The following is a 16,883-nucleotide window of genomic DNA, read 5'->3' on the forward strand; positions in this document are numbered from 1 at the left end:
TAGCCACAGTGTAGGCAGAACACAGCCCTTGTGGTTTGTACCCATTGATAGCTTTACCCTCCATGAACCTATCTGATTCTCTTTCTGAGCTATCCAAGTTGATTAGAATCACTACCTCTTCTGGGAGCAAATTCCATAGTTTAATGCTGCAGAAATGTTGTATTGGTCCTCACTTGAACTTAATGAACCAGAAAGGGCGTGAGTCAAGCATATGCGTTATGGTCAGAAGTCCCTTTGCCAGGGATCAATGAAGGTTTTGATAGCATAGTTAGATATATCAGCCAGACACTCAGAAGTAAAGGCCTTGGAAAAGCTACCTCCATCTATGTGAAGTGCTGCTAGTAAGCTTTTCTCATTTGTACTACTGACTACTTCTTCTTCTTCTTCTTCTTCTTCTTCTTCTTCTTCTTCTTCTTCTTCTTCTTCTTGCTATTACTGTTATTAATAATAATTTATTTTGACAAAGTGATAATAAATAAATAAGAATAAAAATGTGCACCCTACCCCCAAGACCATTCCATTGTAACTATCCAACCTCCCCAAATTTCAACACCTCTTGTGATAGTTTGACCCCTTTCTGTTTTAGCAGCACAAATTCTGCAAACACCTTCCGTATCTCCTGTATATTCCCCATTTTACCTTAATAGCATGTGTTAATTTATCATTAATAGCTATATTAAGGGCTATTGCCATGAGGTCCTGGCTGAGGGCTTCACATGGGCATTCGCACCAGGCCTTTTCCATATGCAATTTTATTTCATGAATGTATGGTACATATTTTCCCAATGTTTCTGGCACAAATCAGTCTTACACTAGCCAAAATTCTAATTGCAATTCATATTAATCAGACTTCCAATCATCTGAGTGACACATGAAAAATGATTATAGTTTTCGACTGTAGCACTTGACTTGGGATCACATTCCAAGGCTGCTTGGACATGGTGTCAGAACACTTATTCCTTTTTAATAAGGGAGTATATAAAGAGAGAGAAATGTTGATTTCTCTGAGTAAAGCAAGATCTCCTTAGAGAAAGAGTGTTGAACTTAACCAGGCATCCTAGAAAGTATCCAGGAGAAAGAGAAAGCAAGAGAAGGATGGAAATAGGGGCATTTTTTATTGTTCTGCTCGTGGTTCTTCTGATTCTGCACTTCCTGAAACAGCTCTGGTCAAACAGGCACTATCCTCCAGGACCTCTCCAGCTTCCTCTCATTGGTGGCGTGTGGCGGATTGGGGTGAAGCTTCGTGATGATACTTTCATTAAGGTACTTATTTCTAACTCAGTCTAATATGAACAATTGTTTTACCTATTTCCCTTAACAACTATGATATTTAAGCTTAAACAATAGTAAGGGTTAAAACAGTAAATGTCATGGCCACAACCAAGCACAGAATAAAATGTGATGAAACCCCTGCATTTACTGAAACTGAATTTAATTAAAAATCCCCCAATGTTCCATTGCGAGAGAAGCGTCATTCATATTCAGGTCACACAGAATTTTTATAAACTACTTTCATGTGTAGTAAGGTCAAGAAAAAGTGGCTAAATAAAAATTTAATAAATGAAAAATTATACAAAATAAACATATATTTTTTAATAAATTCAGTGTACTAGGTAATCTGAATTTGTTCATTCCAGGCACTGCTGCTGTGTTACGTACAAGGGCATTAGTATAAAACCACACAAAATTTGAAAATGTGCATTCAGAAATTACCAATTGTTATAGGAATTCTAAGGTCTAAAAAATAGAATAAATGTTGATAATTGAACAAGGTAAACACACAGTGGCGTAGCGTGGGGGGTGCAGGGGGGTGCCGGACGCACCAGGCGCAACATCTGGGGGTTACGGTTAGGGGGCGCAAATCCACGGGTTAGGGGGCGCAAATTACTTGCCTTGCCCCGGGTGCTGACAACCCACGCTACGCCACTGTAAACACACATACGTAAGTATATAAACCACATGTCTAAAATAGTACAGGAGAGCAATCCAAAAGTCATCTTGGCTCTCCTAAAGATTCTAAGTATTTCCTCTACCACCTTAATTCCCCTTGCCTGAGAACACGTAGGCAGATAGCAGTCAAGGGAAGTTCCTGAAGGGATTCCTCTCCTATAGCAAGGCCTCTCCTCCGTCCGGAGGGGAGGTGGTGTGGGCAGGATGCGATTCCAGCGTCACGCAGGGGGCGTTATGCTCCCTGCCTCTCTCACCTGGCTGGTGCACCACGCCCCCCGGGAGTTGGGAAGCAAAAACCAACCACCTCTATTTTTTCTGTATCACAGTTGAAAAGGTAAGTTGTTGTATACTCAGTGGTGGAGGAACCCTCTTCGTCACCTGGGGTGGTACGCCAAGGTGTGGGGTGAACCGCCCGGCAGCCCGATCAGACTACGCATGCACGGCAGCTCGTATGGACACCATGCGCGAGCGGCAGCTCATATGGATGCTGCAAGTGGCGCCCATACTGACTGTTTGCGTGCCCTTCACTGCTCCACAGCTGGGGGGAGGGAGTGGCCCATCTTGACACCCCCCCCAGGGTGGCACCCGGGGTGAACTGCCCCCTCTGCCCCCCTCTTCATACGGCACAGTGTATACTGTTACATGTTATGTGCTTCCTTGGCGTATGTTTATAACCAACCAAAGAATTAACATGAAAATTTTTTACCTCCATTCTTTCAAATCTTCTAGAGCCATCACTTCTGGTGTATATGAACATTATATATAAAAAGAAACCCCACAGCACTGACAACAAACACATAAGAAAATACATTTTAAAAAGAGTGAGCACAAAGATCACTCTGCATTCATTTGTGCCAACACTTCAACAGATACAGACCTGCATATGCTATTCAAGATGTAAAGCGTGCAAAAGTCTTCATCTTGTTCACTGGAAATTGAATTGCTTTTTTAAAAAAGCAATTCAAAGACTAATACAGCAAATTGCACCTCTGCAGTAAATGCTAATCTCCAGGTAATACTCCCAGCAAGAGCAAAAGGCCAGGTCTGTGAAATCAGCATCAGAGAGTCATTTAAAAGAACCAGCTGCAGCTGTGAGACTAATGGCACTGAGACAGGAAGGGTGCACAGGCTGATCCTGCTACCACTTACTAGTCAACACTTCTCATAGAGAAAATGCAACAACATTTTGGCATGTGTATTTTCCTGATTTCACCTAGCTCCCCATGCTGTAATTCTCCTACTTTATATGTTTTTGTGCTTTTCATTATTAATCAGATTCTTGTCCTTTTATATTAGTTTCTAGATTATTATTATGTGTGTTGTTTGTATCTGCAGGATGAAGGATGCTTAAATCTGAAAGACACCACACAAACCAAGCAGCTGAGCTAATGAAATAGTTTATTGCAATATACTCTGGAGCTTGTCCTCCCACTCTTCCCATGTGTGATGCAACATGGCCCAGAATGCTATGCACTTCTCAGGAGATCATTATCTATTCCCAGGGAAGACATGAGACAATATATAATTTGTTTCTTTGTTTAATACATTTATAAGCCAAATTACTCAGACAGGTATTTCTTAATTCCTTACCACTTCATTCCATCTTCTTCTTAATTCCTTACCACATATTTGTATGGTGGCTCAACAACTTTGGACTACCCTGCCTAAAAAAAGGCTTCTCCAAAAATTTCAATGTGCGGGGATGACAAAAGAAATTCTGCACCAGGTACCACCTGACCTTGCTACACCTCTGCTGCTGTGACCCACCATGGGTCATAAACCTGACCCAGTGCTCTAGCCAAGCTTATACCAACTTGATGCCCTCCAAACTACAATGCCCATCTGCCCCAACCAGCATGGCCAATGGTCAGGGATGATGGGAGTTGCAGTCCAACACTATCTGGTGGGCTCCAGTTTCCACATCCCTGCACAAAATGTTTTTATGGTGATGATGAAGAAGCCTCTGGCAATGGCTGGCTCATCTACTTGCCTGTCACCAGATGGCTGGAGACTATGAAGTGCCTCTCTGCTGTTCTGACCCCACGCAGGGAAAACACGGGCAGGAGGGAGTAAAACAAATGGGTTGGAATGAAGGAAGGAATGAAAGAAAGAAAGAAAGAAAAGGAGACACTGGCAAGAGAAGAGAATATAGTGAGATGCTTAAGAGGTGAGGAAGGCTGAAGCTCACATATTAGGTTGAAATAACTATCTGAACATAGCATTCCTCTTCTCTCTTTTGACCCAAATGGTAGATGGCAAAGCAATATGGAAACATTTACACCCTTTGGGCAGGATATCAACCCTTCATAATACTCTCTGGATTCCAAGCAGTGAAAGAAGCGCTCATTGACCACTCTGAAGAATTTGAAGACCGACCACAGACTCCTTTCCTTATGGCTATAGCAAAAGGAAAAGGTAAGTAGTGAAGAATGAGAATTTCTGCTGGTACTTTCCCTGAAGAAAACATTTAAGTGGCTGTCTGGAAAAAGAGAACAAAGGTTTTCTATTACTGTTGTACTGAACAGGAAATAGGGGTTCTATGCAGTGCCAGTTCTTATCAGAGAAGACCCACTGAAATTAATGGGCATGGCTAATGTGGGTCTATTAATTTCCATTAGTCTACTCTAACAAGTGCTTTATGGAAGTCAGAATTGTACTACACTGTGGTTAGATTGAACTGCAGGTAGAAGCTTGTTTCCTGTTGCAGTTGCAATGCATTGACTGCCCTGGCCCTCAGCGCTGGATGAAGGGCTTGAACCCTCCGCTCTTTCTGCTGAGATACCCGCAAAATACACTGAGGCACACTTTGCATCGTCTTGTAATTGTTTGCCTGAGATATACTGAATAGCTTGCACATTCAAGGGCATGAACTTCAGTAAACAAAGTTTTTTCTTGGCTGGTAACTTAATTGTAACATTAATTTCTGTAAGGAAGAATTTCTCACTGATTTTCCATAGGTAATATGTTTTCAAATGGTCACACCTGGAGGCAACAGAGACGCTTTGGTGTAGTTACTATGCGGAAGCTGGGACTGGGGAAGAAAGGCATGGAGCAGCAAATAGCAGAGGAGGCCCATCAACTCGTGGAGGTTTTTGCACGTTCAAATGGTATGTGATGAGGGGTGATGGTGCTGAGCTGGCGTATGAAGATATATTTGTGTACTACCTCTGTCCATTTTAGAAAGGAATGTGATATGTTTTCTTGGTTCCTAATGGAGATTCCAGCAGTTTCCCTTGGCCACCATGAAATCCCACTCTCAGTATGAACAGGAGCAGCTGAACCCACATTAGTATGATGTTATTTTGCAGGACAACCACTTGACCCCTCCTTGCCCATCGCTAATTCAGTCTCCAACGTGATATGTGCTGTGGCTTTTGGGCACCGGTTTGCTCTTGAGGATGAACAGTTCCAGAAGCTGATAAAAGCCATGGATTTCTCCCTAAAATTTATAGGAAGCTTCGTTCATGCTGTGAGTAGTCATTTTCATTCCTGCTGATTTAGAGAAGTCACCCAGGGGCCTTACATTCCCCACTCAGCATTCTGGATTCCATTATGATAGAGGATAGACTGTTGGAGAAGTGAGATGAAGTTTAAATCGAATCTGAGATAAGGGCTATTTTACAGCCTAATCAATTTCTTACCATGAATATAAAAGAGAGAGTAATGAAACTGGGTCCACAAGTTGGGACTCTGGAGGAAAGACAGGCTAGAAATGGAACAATGGCCTTCAGAACAAGTCATCTATAGCCCACATAAATGAGCAGAGGTGAACAAAATAATTTTCTTAGGAAGAGAATTACACTATGGCATAGCGTGGGTGGAGCCAGGCAGCCTGTGGCCCTGGACGTGACCAGATGCTACTATGACAGGCTCCCTCATGATGTTGGAGCCGTGGGGAGGTAAGACATCAGATGACCCCCCTTTTCTTTCTCTGTAATGCAGGGGTCAGCAAACTTTATCAGCAGGGTCTGGTCCACCTTCCCTCAGAGCTTGTTGGGGGTTGAACTATATTTTGGGGGAAAGGGGGGAAAAGAACGAATTCCTATGCCCCAGAAATAACCCAGAGATGCATTTTAAATAAAAAGACACATTCTACTCATGTAAAAACACGCTGATTCCCAGACCGTCCGCGGGCCAGATTTAGAAGGCAATTGGGCCGGATCCAGCCCCTGGGCCTTAGTTTGCCTACCCATGCTGTAATTTGTTTCTCTGTCCCCTTTTCTTCTGCTGGCTGCAACGAGCCACCAAAAGGCAAACTTTCTGGTTCCGCAGATTTCGAATCCTTCCTGTTAATTTATCTAGTTCTGCATAGTCCATTAATTTCATCCTCCATTCTTCTTTCGTCAGTAATTCTTCTGGCTTCCATTTTTGTGCCAATAATATTCTTGCTGCCGTCGTTGCATATAAAAACAGCTTACATTCTTTTCTATTTATATCACTTCCTACAATGCCCAGTAAAAATGCTTCTGGTTTCTTTATAAATGTATATTTCAACATTTTTTTCATCTCATTATATATCATTTCCCAGAAGCTTTTAACTTTTTTACATTCCCACCACATGTGATAAAATGTTCCTTCTTTTTCTTTACATTTCCAACATTTATTGCTAACTTTATACATTTTAGCTAATTTAACGGGTGTAATATGCCATCTATACATCCATTTCCCACTCATATTGATCTTTTTCACACTCATTGCTTCTAGTAGAGATAACCAATGCGGTGTTTTACGTTCCAGTAAGTTTTAGTACCTATCCCTATTTTCTAATAACATCCATTCCTTTAACCAACAGAGGCAAGATGCTTCATAATACAATTTCAGATCTGGCAGAGCGAAGCCTCCTCTTTCTTTAACATCTGTTAACAACTTATACTGTATTCTCAGCTTCTTTCCCTGCCAGGTATATCTTGAAATTGTTTTTTGTCAATCTTTAAAAATTGTTGCCCCTTTGATTATTGAAATTGTCTGAAACAAAAATAACATCTTTGGTAGCACATTCATTTTAATAGCCGAAATCCTTCCCCAAAATGACAATTTAATCCTTTCCCATATTTCTAGATCTCTTTTAATACCATTCCACACCAGTGTATAATTATTTTGAAATAGATCAATATTTTTGGAGGTTAACCAAATTCCCAAATATTTAACTCTTTTAACTGCTTCTATACCTATTTGTTGTTGCAACCCTTCCACCAGCTCCTGTTTCATATTTTTAACTATCATTTTAGTTTTCTTTTTGTTCAATTGAAAGCCTGCCACTTGCCCAAACTGTTCTATCTCCTCTAGTATTTTTCACACTTGTAACTGGCTCTTCTATTGTTAATACCAAGTCATCGGCAAAGGCTTTCACTTTATACTCATTTCAACCGACTGAAATTCCCTTTATTTTTTCATTTCTCCTTATTTACCTTAAAAAAGACTTCCAGTACTGATATGAATAATAATGGTGATAATGGACACCCTTGTCTTGTACCTTTAGTAATTTCAATACTTTCTGTTACTATATTGTTTACAATCAATTTTGCTCTCTGTTCTCTATGGCTTTTATTCCTTTTAGAAAGAATTGACCAGGGTCCATTAATTCTAAATTCTTTAACATAAATTCCCAGGATATATTATCAAAGGCCTTTTCTGCATCCACAAAAATTAACATCGCTTGCTTTTCATTTCTGGCAGTCAGATATTCAATTATATTAACTATATTTCCTATGTTATCTTTCATCTGTCTACCAGGTAAAAAACCTGCTTGGTACTTATCAACAGTCTCATTCAATATTTTTTTAGAGTATGCGAGAGAGATTTGGGAGATGCTGCCTTTTGAGAAACTGTTCCATAGAAAACCTTCTGTTGCCCATTTCAAGGTTTTTGGGTCTCATGTGAGGACAGAAGCTCCAGGTGGAGTAAAGAATGCCAGAGGCATTTTTATGGGATATGAAAAGGGTCTCTACAGAGTAATTTTGTCTGAATCTGGTCAGGTGATTCTCACAAAATTTCTAGAGAGTGCTCCTGAACAGGAGAGAGTGATAGTACACACATTTCCCACTGAGGACGATTCAGATGATGATGATGATTTTACAGATTACAGTGGTACTGAGAGCGACAGTGATAGCTCAAAGAGCTCAGTTGTCACAGTCATTGAGAGGAAATCTCACACAATGGATAGACCTTCGCAAGTGAAGGATGAACCACTGTTTACTATTGGAACTGGTTCTCCTAAGAGTCCTGAGACTGGACCAGTGAGCAGAGAGGATCAGCACCTCATACGTAGGTCTGAGAGAGTTACAAAGGGTGAACCACCCATAAGGTACTCAAAAGAGTTTGCTAACTTAGCTGTTGCATGTGTTGCTGTTATACACAACCGAGGACAGGTTGGAGCTGTGTCTGAGTCAGAGACAAAGACACAACAAAGAGTTGCTAGCCAAGGTAATGCAGATGCACTCATTCCTTGGAAGCCAGACAACCAGAGAGGTACACTGGGGAAACCAGTGGCGAGGAGTTCCAAGGGTGGAACTGAAACAACAGGGGAGTGTTATGTGTATAACAACTGTTTGTTTTCTTCTCTGGATCACGCTTTGCTTGCCGCAACACGCATTGTTTCTTTTGGGGGAGGATGTTACGAAAAAGGAGCAATGCTGAGTGCTCCAGATGGCTGGAAAACCAAACAGGATGTTGATGTTTTGGGACTGTACCGTGGGAACAAGGGACAGTCTATTCTGTGCACTGAGCACCGGATGTTAGCTCAGAGTGTCACATGACCCTGTACTGGAAGTACATGGGAGGAGTTATTTTCTCTCTCTGCTGTTGATGTAAAGAGAGTGCAGACACGTTTTCTCTGTACTGCTGGAAAGACAGAAATAAAGGCATGTAAATACATTTCTGTCTGTCTCTCTCCCCTCCCTGGGGATGGCAGGGGAGGGATGGTGTGTTCTTCTCACGTTTGAGGAGGATCGCCGATAGAGATCTTGCCTTGTCTTGCCGGGAGTTGCTGACGGGGGAGATCAACAAGGAATCCAAGCCGGGCACCTGGAGAGTGGCCAATTCCTCTGACTAAGGCTTGAATTCCGACACTTATCAATAGTCTCATTCAATATTTTTTTCAATCTATTTGCTAGCACACGTGAATAATTTATAGTCGTTATTTAACAGTGAAATCGGCCTATAGTTCTTTACTTGTGTTAAATCCGAATCTTGTTTTGGTATAAATGTAATATATGCTTCTTTCCACATTTCTGGTAATTCTCCCTTTCTTAGTATATTATTCATAACCTCTTTCAGCGGCACAAGTAGGGCGTGTTTCATTTCTTTATAATATTTTGCTGTAAAGCCATCCGGTCCCAGTGTATTTCCACTTTTCAATTCCTTTATAGCAACTTTAATTTCCTCTGTTTCAATTAGGTCATTCAGTTTGTCTTTCTTTTCTGTCTGAATTTTTTTGCACTCCTTTCTGTCTCAATAATATTTTTTTTAATCATTTTTCCCATCTCTTTTATATAAGTGTCTATAGAAATCCACAAATCCTTTTCTAATTTCTTTTGGATTATCTATTTCTTTTTCTTCCACTGTGATCTTCTTAATTGTATTCTGTTCCTTTCTCTTTTAAATCTGTCAGCCATGCCAACCACTTTCCAGATTTATTAGCATATTCAAAGTTCTTTTGCGGCATTCTTTTAATATTCCATACTACTTCTCGATTTATTATCTTTTTTAAAAAAATAATTTTTATTAAATTTCCAATTAACAAACCAATCATATCACATTAATTCCAAATTATACCAATACATAACAAACCAAATATTTAGCAGAATTTTAAATTTTTGTTGGGGGTACCCATGCTTCGAGCTCAGAAAGGGTCCAATTATCTCATATTTCTGCTGCTTTGATGTTCACAAGTCCCATCTTTCCATCTCTTTGTTGTTATCCTTTACAAACCCCGTCTTCCAATCTTCTTGTTGTTATCATTTTTCTTCTTAATAACCTCTGAGTTATCTCCACAAGCGAGTTGAAGCAAACATTATTATAGTCCTGTGTGGGTTTTCACGCTGATCCAAAAGTCCTATTCAAACAGCAGGCGCGATTTTGACAGTTCCCATAAAATACAGTACAAGCGTCTGCTCATTAACTTTCCCAGACCACTTGCTCCATAAATCAGCCTTTCCAGGGGAGTTGTTGCCAATTCAGCCATGGAATTCAGATATGATAACAAAACCATAGCACCTCTCCCCCTTTGACTGTAAATCTTGCAACCAAGTCTGTCTCATAATGACGGTTCCCAATTAGAACTGCGTCACACCAAAAGCCTTTCGTTTCCTTTCCAGATCTTCCGCAAAACAAAGTCTTTGGTTAATAATTTTGTTTCCACACAGTTTATTTTCCCATCTCACTTGCTATCAATCATGTGGCAGTTCTTCTGGGGGGGGGGTTGTTAGGTAAATCATATTGAAAAAGAGAAAAGTCCCCCCCTTCCGATCCATTTCAACATACCGACATAGCTGTGATTCTTTGATGTAGTCTTCTATTCAGTCCAACCCGTCACTCAGCTTCTCAGTGGTTGATTTAATTAGCAATCAGTACAGCCTTTCCTTCGCTCGAAACATGTGCATTTACTCTTCTCCAATTGTTTTTCTTGAGCAATGCAACCAGGATCGCCATTAGAAGTAGTGTCCAGGAGATCCAAAAACTCACTCGAGGGCTTTCCGTCCAGTGCCCCCACCCCGTCCTTCGTTCGAACTTGGGGGTGATTTATTGGCAACCGCGGACGAGGCAGCATTTTCCCATCCCCTGGGGAAATTTGGGAGGCTAATTTACTCCCATCATTAGCCTCTTAATTACCTCGTGTGAGCCGGAGAGATGGTATTGTCGGCCATCTTCCAAAGCGCCCCTAGCGCCCACCCTACTTCTTGATTTATTATCATTGCAAATTGACTTTGCAGTATTTTAATATTCTGTTTTATTTTCACATTATTTGGGTTTTTAACTAATTTCTTCTCATTTTCCATTATTTGTTTTAATATTTCTTTTCCCCCTTTTCTCTAAATTTATTTCTGATAGTGTTCTACTGTATAAAAAACCCTCGCATTACTGCTTTGCTAGCATCCCATACTACACTCATTTCTGTTCCTTTGTTACAATTATTCACAAAATAATCAGTTAAGTTTTTCTGTGCTTTCTCATTTATTTTTTGATCATCCAATAGGTTCTCATTTAATCTCCATCGAAAGGTTTTTTCCTCCATTTCTTTTATTTCACATTTTATTGCATTATGATCCGAAAGTATTTTTGGTTGTATTTCTATTTTTGTCACTCTTGGTGTTAACTAGCTGGATATCTACACATAATCTATTCTTGACATTTATTGATTTGGTTCTGAGAAATAAGTAAATTGTTTTTCTAATGGGTGTCTTAAAATCTCCAAACATCTACCAAATTACAGTTCTCAATCATTGAAAAAAAAAGTCTAAGGTAGTTTTCCTTCCTCCGATTTTTCTCTTGGCCTCAACCTATCCATTTCCATTGAAACCACTCCATTCATATCACCCATTATTATAATTTTCTGATCCACAAATTCAAAAAGTTTTTCTTCTAAATCTTTATAAAATTCTGTTTTACTTCCATTTGGTGCATACACTCCGACTATTATCAATTTTTCGCCTTGCCATGTGACTTGTACCACAGTTATCCTACCTTTTTCATCTTTAAATATTTGCTGAGCCTCAAATTTATTTTTTATATACAAAACCACTCCTCTCTTCCTGCTTCTGTCTGATGAAACAAATTCATTTCCCAATTTTTTATTAATCAGTACTCTTCTATGCTTTCTCGCCACATGAGTTTCTTGTAGACAAATAATATCCAAGTTCTTTTTTTTAAAGGAAATGTTCAATTTTCTTTCTTTTCCTTTTGTCATTAATTCCATTAACATTCCATGACCATAATTTCAGTGCCATTTTGTGTCCCCTTTACCAGTAAAAGTATTAAAGTCTTAAACCTGTCCTTCTTCCTCTTCCTCTTCTTCTTTTTCTTCTTCTTCTTTACTATCCTTTTCTTCTTCTTCCAATCCTACCGGACCTGCTGTTCCTGCCACTGTTGCTTCCTTCCCTTTTCCCAGCTCTTTGTATCTTCTCAGAAATTTATGTGTTTCATCAACGCTTGTAAATTTAAACTTTTTCCCTTTGTAGTAAAAGGAGATCCCTTCTGGAAATTTCCACTTAAATTCAATTTCATTCTTCCTTAATGTCTGTGTCAATGGTTTGTAATGATCACGTTTTTTCAGCAGACGAAGTGGGACGTCTTTAAAAGTAATTATAAAAGCTTCATCAATGCACAGCCTTTTTTCACTGTTTTTCTGTAAAATCAAATTCTTCATTTCTCTATCTTTAAATATAATCAAACAGTCTCCTGGAAATTTCTTTGCTTTGACAGTCCTTGTTTTAATTCTAAAAGCATTCTGAATTGTCTTTCTGACGTCTTCCACTTCCATACTTTTCCATTGTGCAATCTCCGTTGTTAGTTTCTCCAAAATATTCTCTCCTTGTACTTCAGGCACAGATCTCAATCTCAAATTGAATTCTCTTTGCCTCAATTCATTCATAGCAATCGCATCCCACAATTCTTCTTGTGTTTTATTAATTTCTGAAATTTCTCCCTTAACCTTTTCTTCCTCTTTCTTTATTTCCCTTACTTCTTGTTTTTTCATTTTTGTTTGTTTGTTTGTTTCATTCCTTCTTCCAGGCTTTGCGTTCTTTTTGTTATTTCCTTCATCTGTCCCTTCAATTCATTAACTGCCATATCAATTTTTTTATCCATCGATTCTAGTCTCGTCTCCAAATTCTTCTTGCTTTGTTTAATGTCTTTTTTTAATTTCTGTGAACATTTTTAAAATGTCTCACTTAAATTCAGTTTCCTGTTTTGATCCTCATCTTTCCAAAGTTGTCCCACTTTCTCCTGTTTTTTTTCCTGTGTCTGAGACATTGTTTCTCTTCTTCCTGCCACTAGGTGTATATTAAGAATCTTTGGAAGGCGAAATTTCTTTAAAATAAACAATTAAAGGAGAAAGAAGAAAGTTTTCTGCCTCTTGTTTGGCTAATCCAACGTAATGTCTTAATAAATAATCAGAATAAGCAAATAATAATAATAATATTGAAAAGAAGAACAATGAAGGAGACAATCAGAAGAAAAAAAATAGTGACCACCAAAGGAACAACAAAAAATAATAAAAATATTCTTTCGCCACTTGCCTGGCCAATCCAATCCTTTAATCAAAATTCCAACAAAACCATACCAGCCAAAATTTAATCCAGTAATCCCAAGAAAAGAAATCAGAGAATAACAAAAAAGAGAAGCAAAAAAAAGGAGAAAAGGAGAAAAAATTAGAAAAAAGTAAAAAATAAAAATAAAAAAGAACAAAAAGGAAAAAAGAAAATTCTCTTCACCAAAGCAGCAGAGCCAGAGATTTTCAAAAGCAAACCCAAAATTAATCCATCCCCGAGAGCACAGTCTGGCACCATAAAATGTAAAAATAGTCAGCCAAAGTCCTTCTACTCCAATGTCCATGTCAGCTAAGTCAGAAGCTGGAAGGGGAGAGTGGGTAAACAATTTCTTCTCCTTACTCAGCTTTCCTCCGAATAAAATAAAACAAAACAAAATAAAGAACCAGATAATAGCAAATATTTCTATTTTGTTTTGGGCTTGACAGTTTCTCAAAATGCTGCTTTGGCATGTAAAAAATAAAGAAGAAAAAATTCCACCACGAGGCTTCTTAACAGTTAACTATGCAGTTCTCTAAAAACGAAAGTAATAAGTTTCCAGGAAGACTCTCCTCCTGCAGTCCCAGAAACCCACAAAAAAGACCCCCCAAAACCCCTTAATAAGGGCTTTCAGCCCCTTCCTTTGTTTAATACAGAGTCTTAAGTAAAGTGTTTATATTAAATTAAATATTCCGCTGCAGGACAACTCACTGTTTTTTGTTCTGTGGGTACTTCTTGCATATAAATAAGATCCCAGTCGGGGCTGACCTCCTTTTTACCACCCTGCTGCTTCTGAATCATTGTTAATCCTTTCTTTTCAACTATTTCCATCAATTAAATCCGGATTTTTTTACTGTTTCTGAATCTACCGCTGTGCCAGGTAAGTTTGAGGCTGCGCTTCTCGAGGGTAGAAAATGGCCTCAATCTCACTGCTCTTTTTGCTCCTAAAAGGGGCTTTTCAGGCAGGAGAGAGACCGCTCCTCGGCTAGCTGAGAACCTGCCCTCAGGATCTTCCTCTTCCTTTGGGGGGCTTGTGGCGCCCTTGCAAAGCCCCCGTTTCCCCCTGAAAAGCTGGATTCTCCCCAGAGGGCTAAATCCTGCTTTCGCTTGGCTCCGTGGTAAACCGGAAGTCTCATTACTCTGAGACCTCTTGGCTAGCATTTATTTATATGGGGATCAGTTCTTTTCTCCACCCTCTCACCTCAGATTGCCATGATGCAAACCCAGGATATGTATTTGTCTTATTTAATATTCTTTGTTATTGGGAACAAAGTTCTTGTAAGGAAAGGCAATGGAAGAGACCCAACCTCTGAAGTGTTTGCTAGAGAGGTTTATTCAGAAAATATAAGTAATTTATCTTTCATGAGAAAACTAGGAAAGAGGAAAACTCCCTTCTTAAAGGTTTAATAATAATAATAATAATAATAATAATAATAATAATAATAATTTATTATTTATACCCCGCCCATCTGGCTGAGTTTCCCCAGCCACTCTGGGCGGCTTCCAATCAAGTGTTAAAACAATACAGAATTAAATATTAAAAACTTCCCTAAATAGGGCTGCCTTCAGATGTCTTTTAAAGATAAGATAGCTGCTTATTCCCTTCACATCTGAAGGGAGGGCATTCCACAGGGCAGGTGCCACTACCGAGAAGGCCCTCTGGTTCCCTGTAACCTCACTTCTCACAATGAGGGAACCGCCAGAAGGCCCTCGGTGCTGGATCTCAGTGTCCGGGCTGAACAATGGGGATGGAGATGCTCCTTCAGGTATACAGGACCAAGGCTGTTTAGGGTTTTAAAAGTCAGCACCAACACTTTGAATTGTGCTCGGAAATGTAATGGGAGCCAATGCAGATCTCTCAGAACTAGTGTTATGTGGTCCCGGCAGCCACTCCTAGTCACCAGTCTAGCTGCCACATTCTGGATTAATTGCAGTTTCCGGGTCACCTTAAAAGGTAGCCCCACTTAGAGCGCATTGCAGTAGTCCAAGCAGGAGATAACTGGAGCATGCACCACCCTGGCAAGACAGTCCGCAGGCAGGTAGAGTCTCAGCCTGCTTACCAGATGGAGCTGGTAGACAGCCGCCCTGGAAACAGAATTAACCTGCGCCTCCATGGACAGCTGTGGGCTCAAAATGACGCCCAGGCTGCACACCTGGTCCTTCAGGGGCACAGTTTCCCCATTCAGACCCAGGGAGTCCTCCACACCTGCTCTCCCTCTGTCCCCCCCAAAAAGTACTTCTGGCTTGTCAGGATTCAACCTCAATCTGTTAACCCTCTAGAAGGATATTATGGACAATGGTGTCAAAGGCCGCTGAGAGATCCAGCAGAACTAGCAAGCAGCTCTCACCTTTGTTTGATTTTTTGAAGGAAGAGATGGGCATTACTTGACTGGGGAACTGGGGAATTTAATAAATAAAATAAAATAAAATAAAGAAAGATAAATTTTAAAACTGCATTGCCAGATTTGGAGGACTGCACATTTCAAAGGCTGGCTGTGTTTCAATTTGCATATTAGGAAAATTCACTCTTAAATGTGAACTGACTTGAATGTCTCCCCATCTGTATTCTCCAGCCACCCCCCACCTCCCAACAAATGGCCTGGGATTGTGCCCAGTTTTGAATGAAGCCTGGGAGCTAGAAAAATACTTTGACCCCTAGTTTTCTTTCACATATTCGGCTAGAGATATTTCTCAGAACCAGTCATTGTGAGATTCAAGAGAAGCTGCAGACTCCTACCTTCTTCTCATGGAGACTCAAACTAATGTGCTAGCTCTGAAGAATAACCTGGGTCATGTTTTAAGTACTACTGGTAATTCAAATGAATTGACTCATGAACTGCATGACTAAGTTTCCTCATGGTAATGGCAATATTTCTGCTATCTTTCCTTTAGCTTTATGAAATTCTCCCATGGCTCATGAAACATCTCCCAGGACCCCACAAGAAGGCCCTGTCCTGCTCAGAGATGGTGTTTTCATTTGCAAAGGAGGAGATAGAGAAGCATAAGGAGAATCAGTCTCTGCATGATCCACAGGATTTCATTGATTTCTATCTACTTCAGATGGAGAAAGTAAGTATCTGCTTTGAAACTGAATGCTGCTCAGCCAAGGAATCATTATATTCCCTGTTATAAGTGAATACTAATCTCTTGCCTGGAAACCAATATTTTTTTCCTGAATCTCAGTTGAAAATGACATTGAGTTACTTTTCCCCAGATTTATTGGATTATTATTTTTCTTAGTGAGTTGTGCAAACCACTATTCTGAATATTTTTTTTATTATTATTAGGGTAGTGGGCACTGGAGATCAGTTGATTGATCCAACAGAGCAGTGGGCAAAAACGTTTGAAAACCCCTGTAAAACTCATGGGAACATACTCACCACTGAAATGTTGCTTGTGGTGCCCAAACAGTAAGAATGCCCAAATAGTATGAACGGCCAACTCACCAAGTGTATTGTGGCAGATGTTTCATTATACATTACAATGCATAGCAAGAGGAAAAATCACTCCTCACTTTCATCAGCAGGGGGCGACACAAATCCTAAAGAAAATGTTCCTAAACTAAATATGACTTCAAAGTCCTGCCTCATTTATTCCTACACTAGAAAGGTGAAAATATTTTTTTCTTCTTGCATTACTGGAACAATCTTTGAACACTCAAATTTGACTAAAGAATGGTTAAATATGTTT

General features: G+C 39.7%; 1 protein-coding gene and 1 long non-coding RNA gene across 3 annotated transcripts in view; one reads left to right on the forward strand and one right to left on the reverse strand.

Moving 5' to 3' along the window:
- Positions 1-16,883, reverse strand: part of LOC310762276 — a 466,366-nt gene that overhangs the window by 337,554 nt on the left and 111,929 nt on the right. The gene's annotated exons all lie outside the window — the stretch shown is intronic.
- LOC310762207 (cytochrome P450 2J2-like) overlaps positions 450-16,883 on the forward strand; it is a 29,521-nt gene continuing 13,087 nt past the window's right edge. Inside the window, exons 1-5 of the mRNA XM_083612899.1 lie at positions 450-1,263; positions 4,203-4,365; positions 4,908-5,057; positions 5,259-5,419; positions 16,086-16,262. Of these exons, the coding sequence (XP_083469025.1) occupies positions 1,096-1,263; positions 4,203-4,365; positions 4,908-5,057; positions 5,259-5,419; positions 16,086-16,262 (819 nt within the window). The 5' untranslated portion in view covers positions 450-1,095. The remainder of the gene's footprint in view (positions 1,264-4,202; positions 4,366-4,907; positions 5,058-5,258; positions 5,420-16,085; positions 16,263-16,883) is intronic.

Source organism: Podarcis filfolensis, assembly GCF_964270895.1.
Source record: "Podarcis filfolensis genome assembly, chromosome: 5".
NCBI classification, from domain to species: domain Eukaryota; kingdom Metazoa; phylum Chordata; class Lepidosauria; order Squamata; family Lacertidae; genus Podarcis; species Podarcis filfolensis.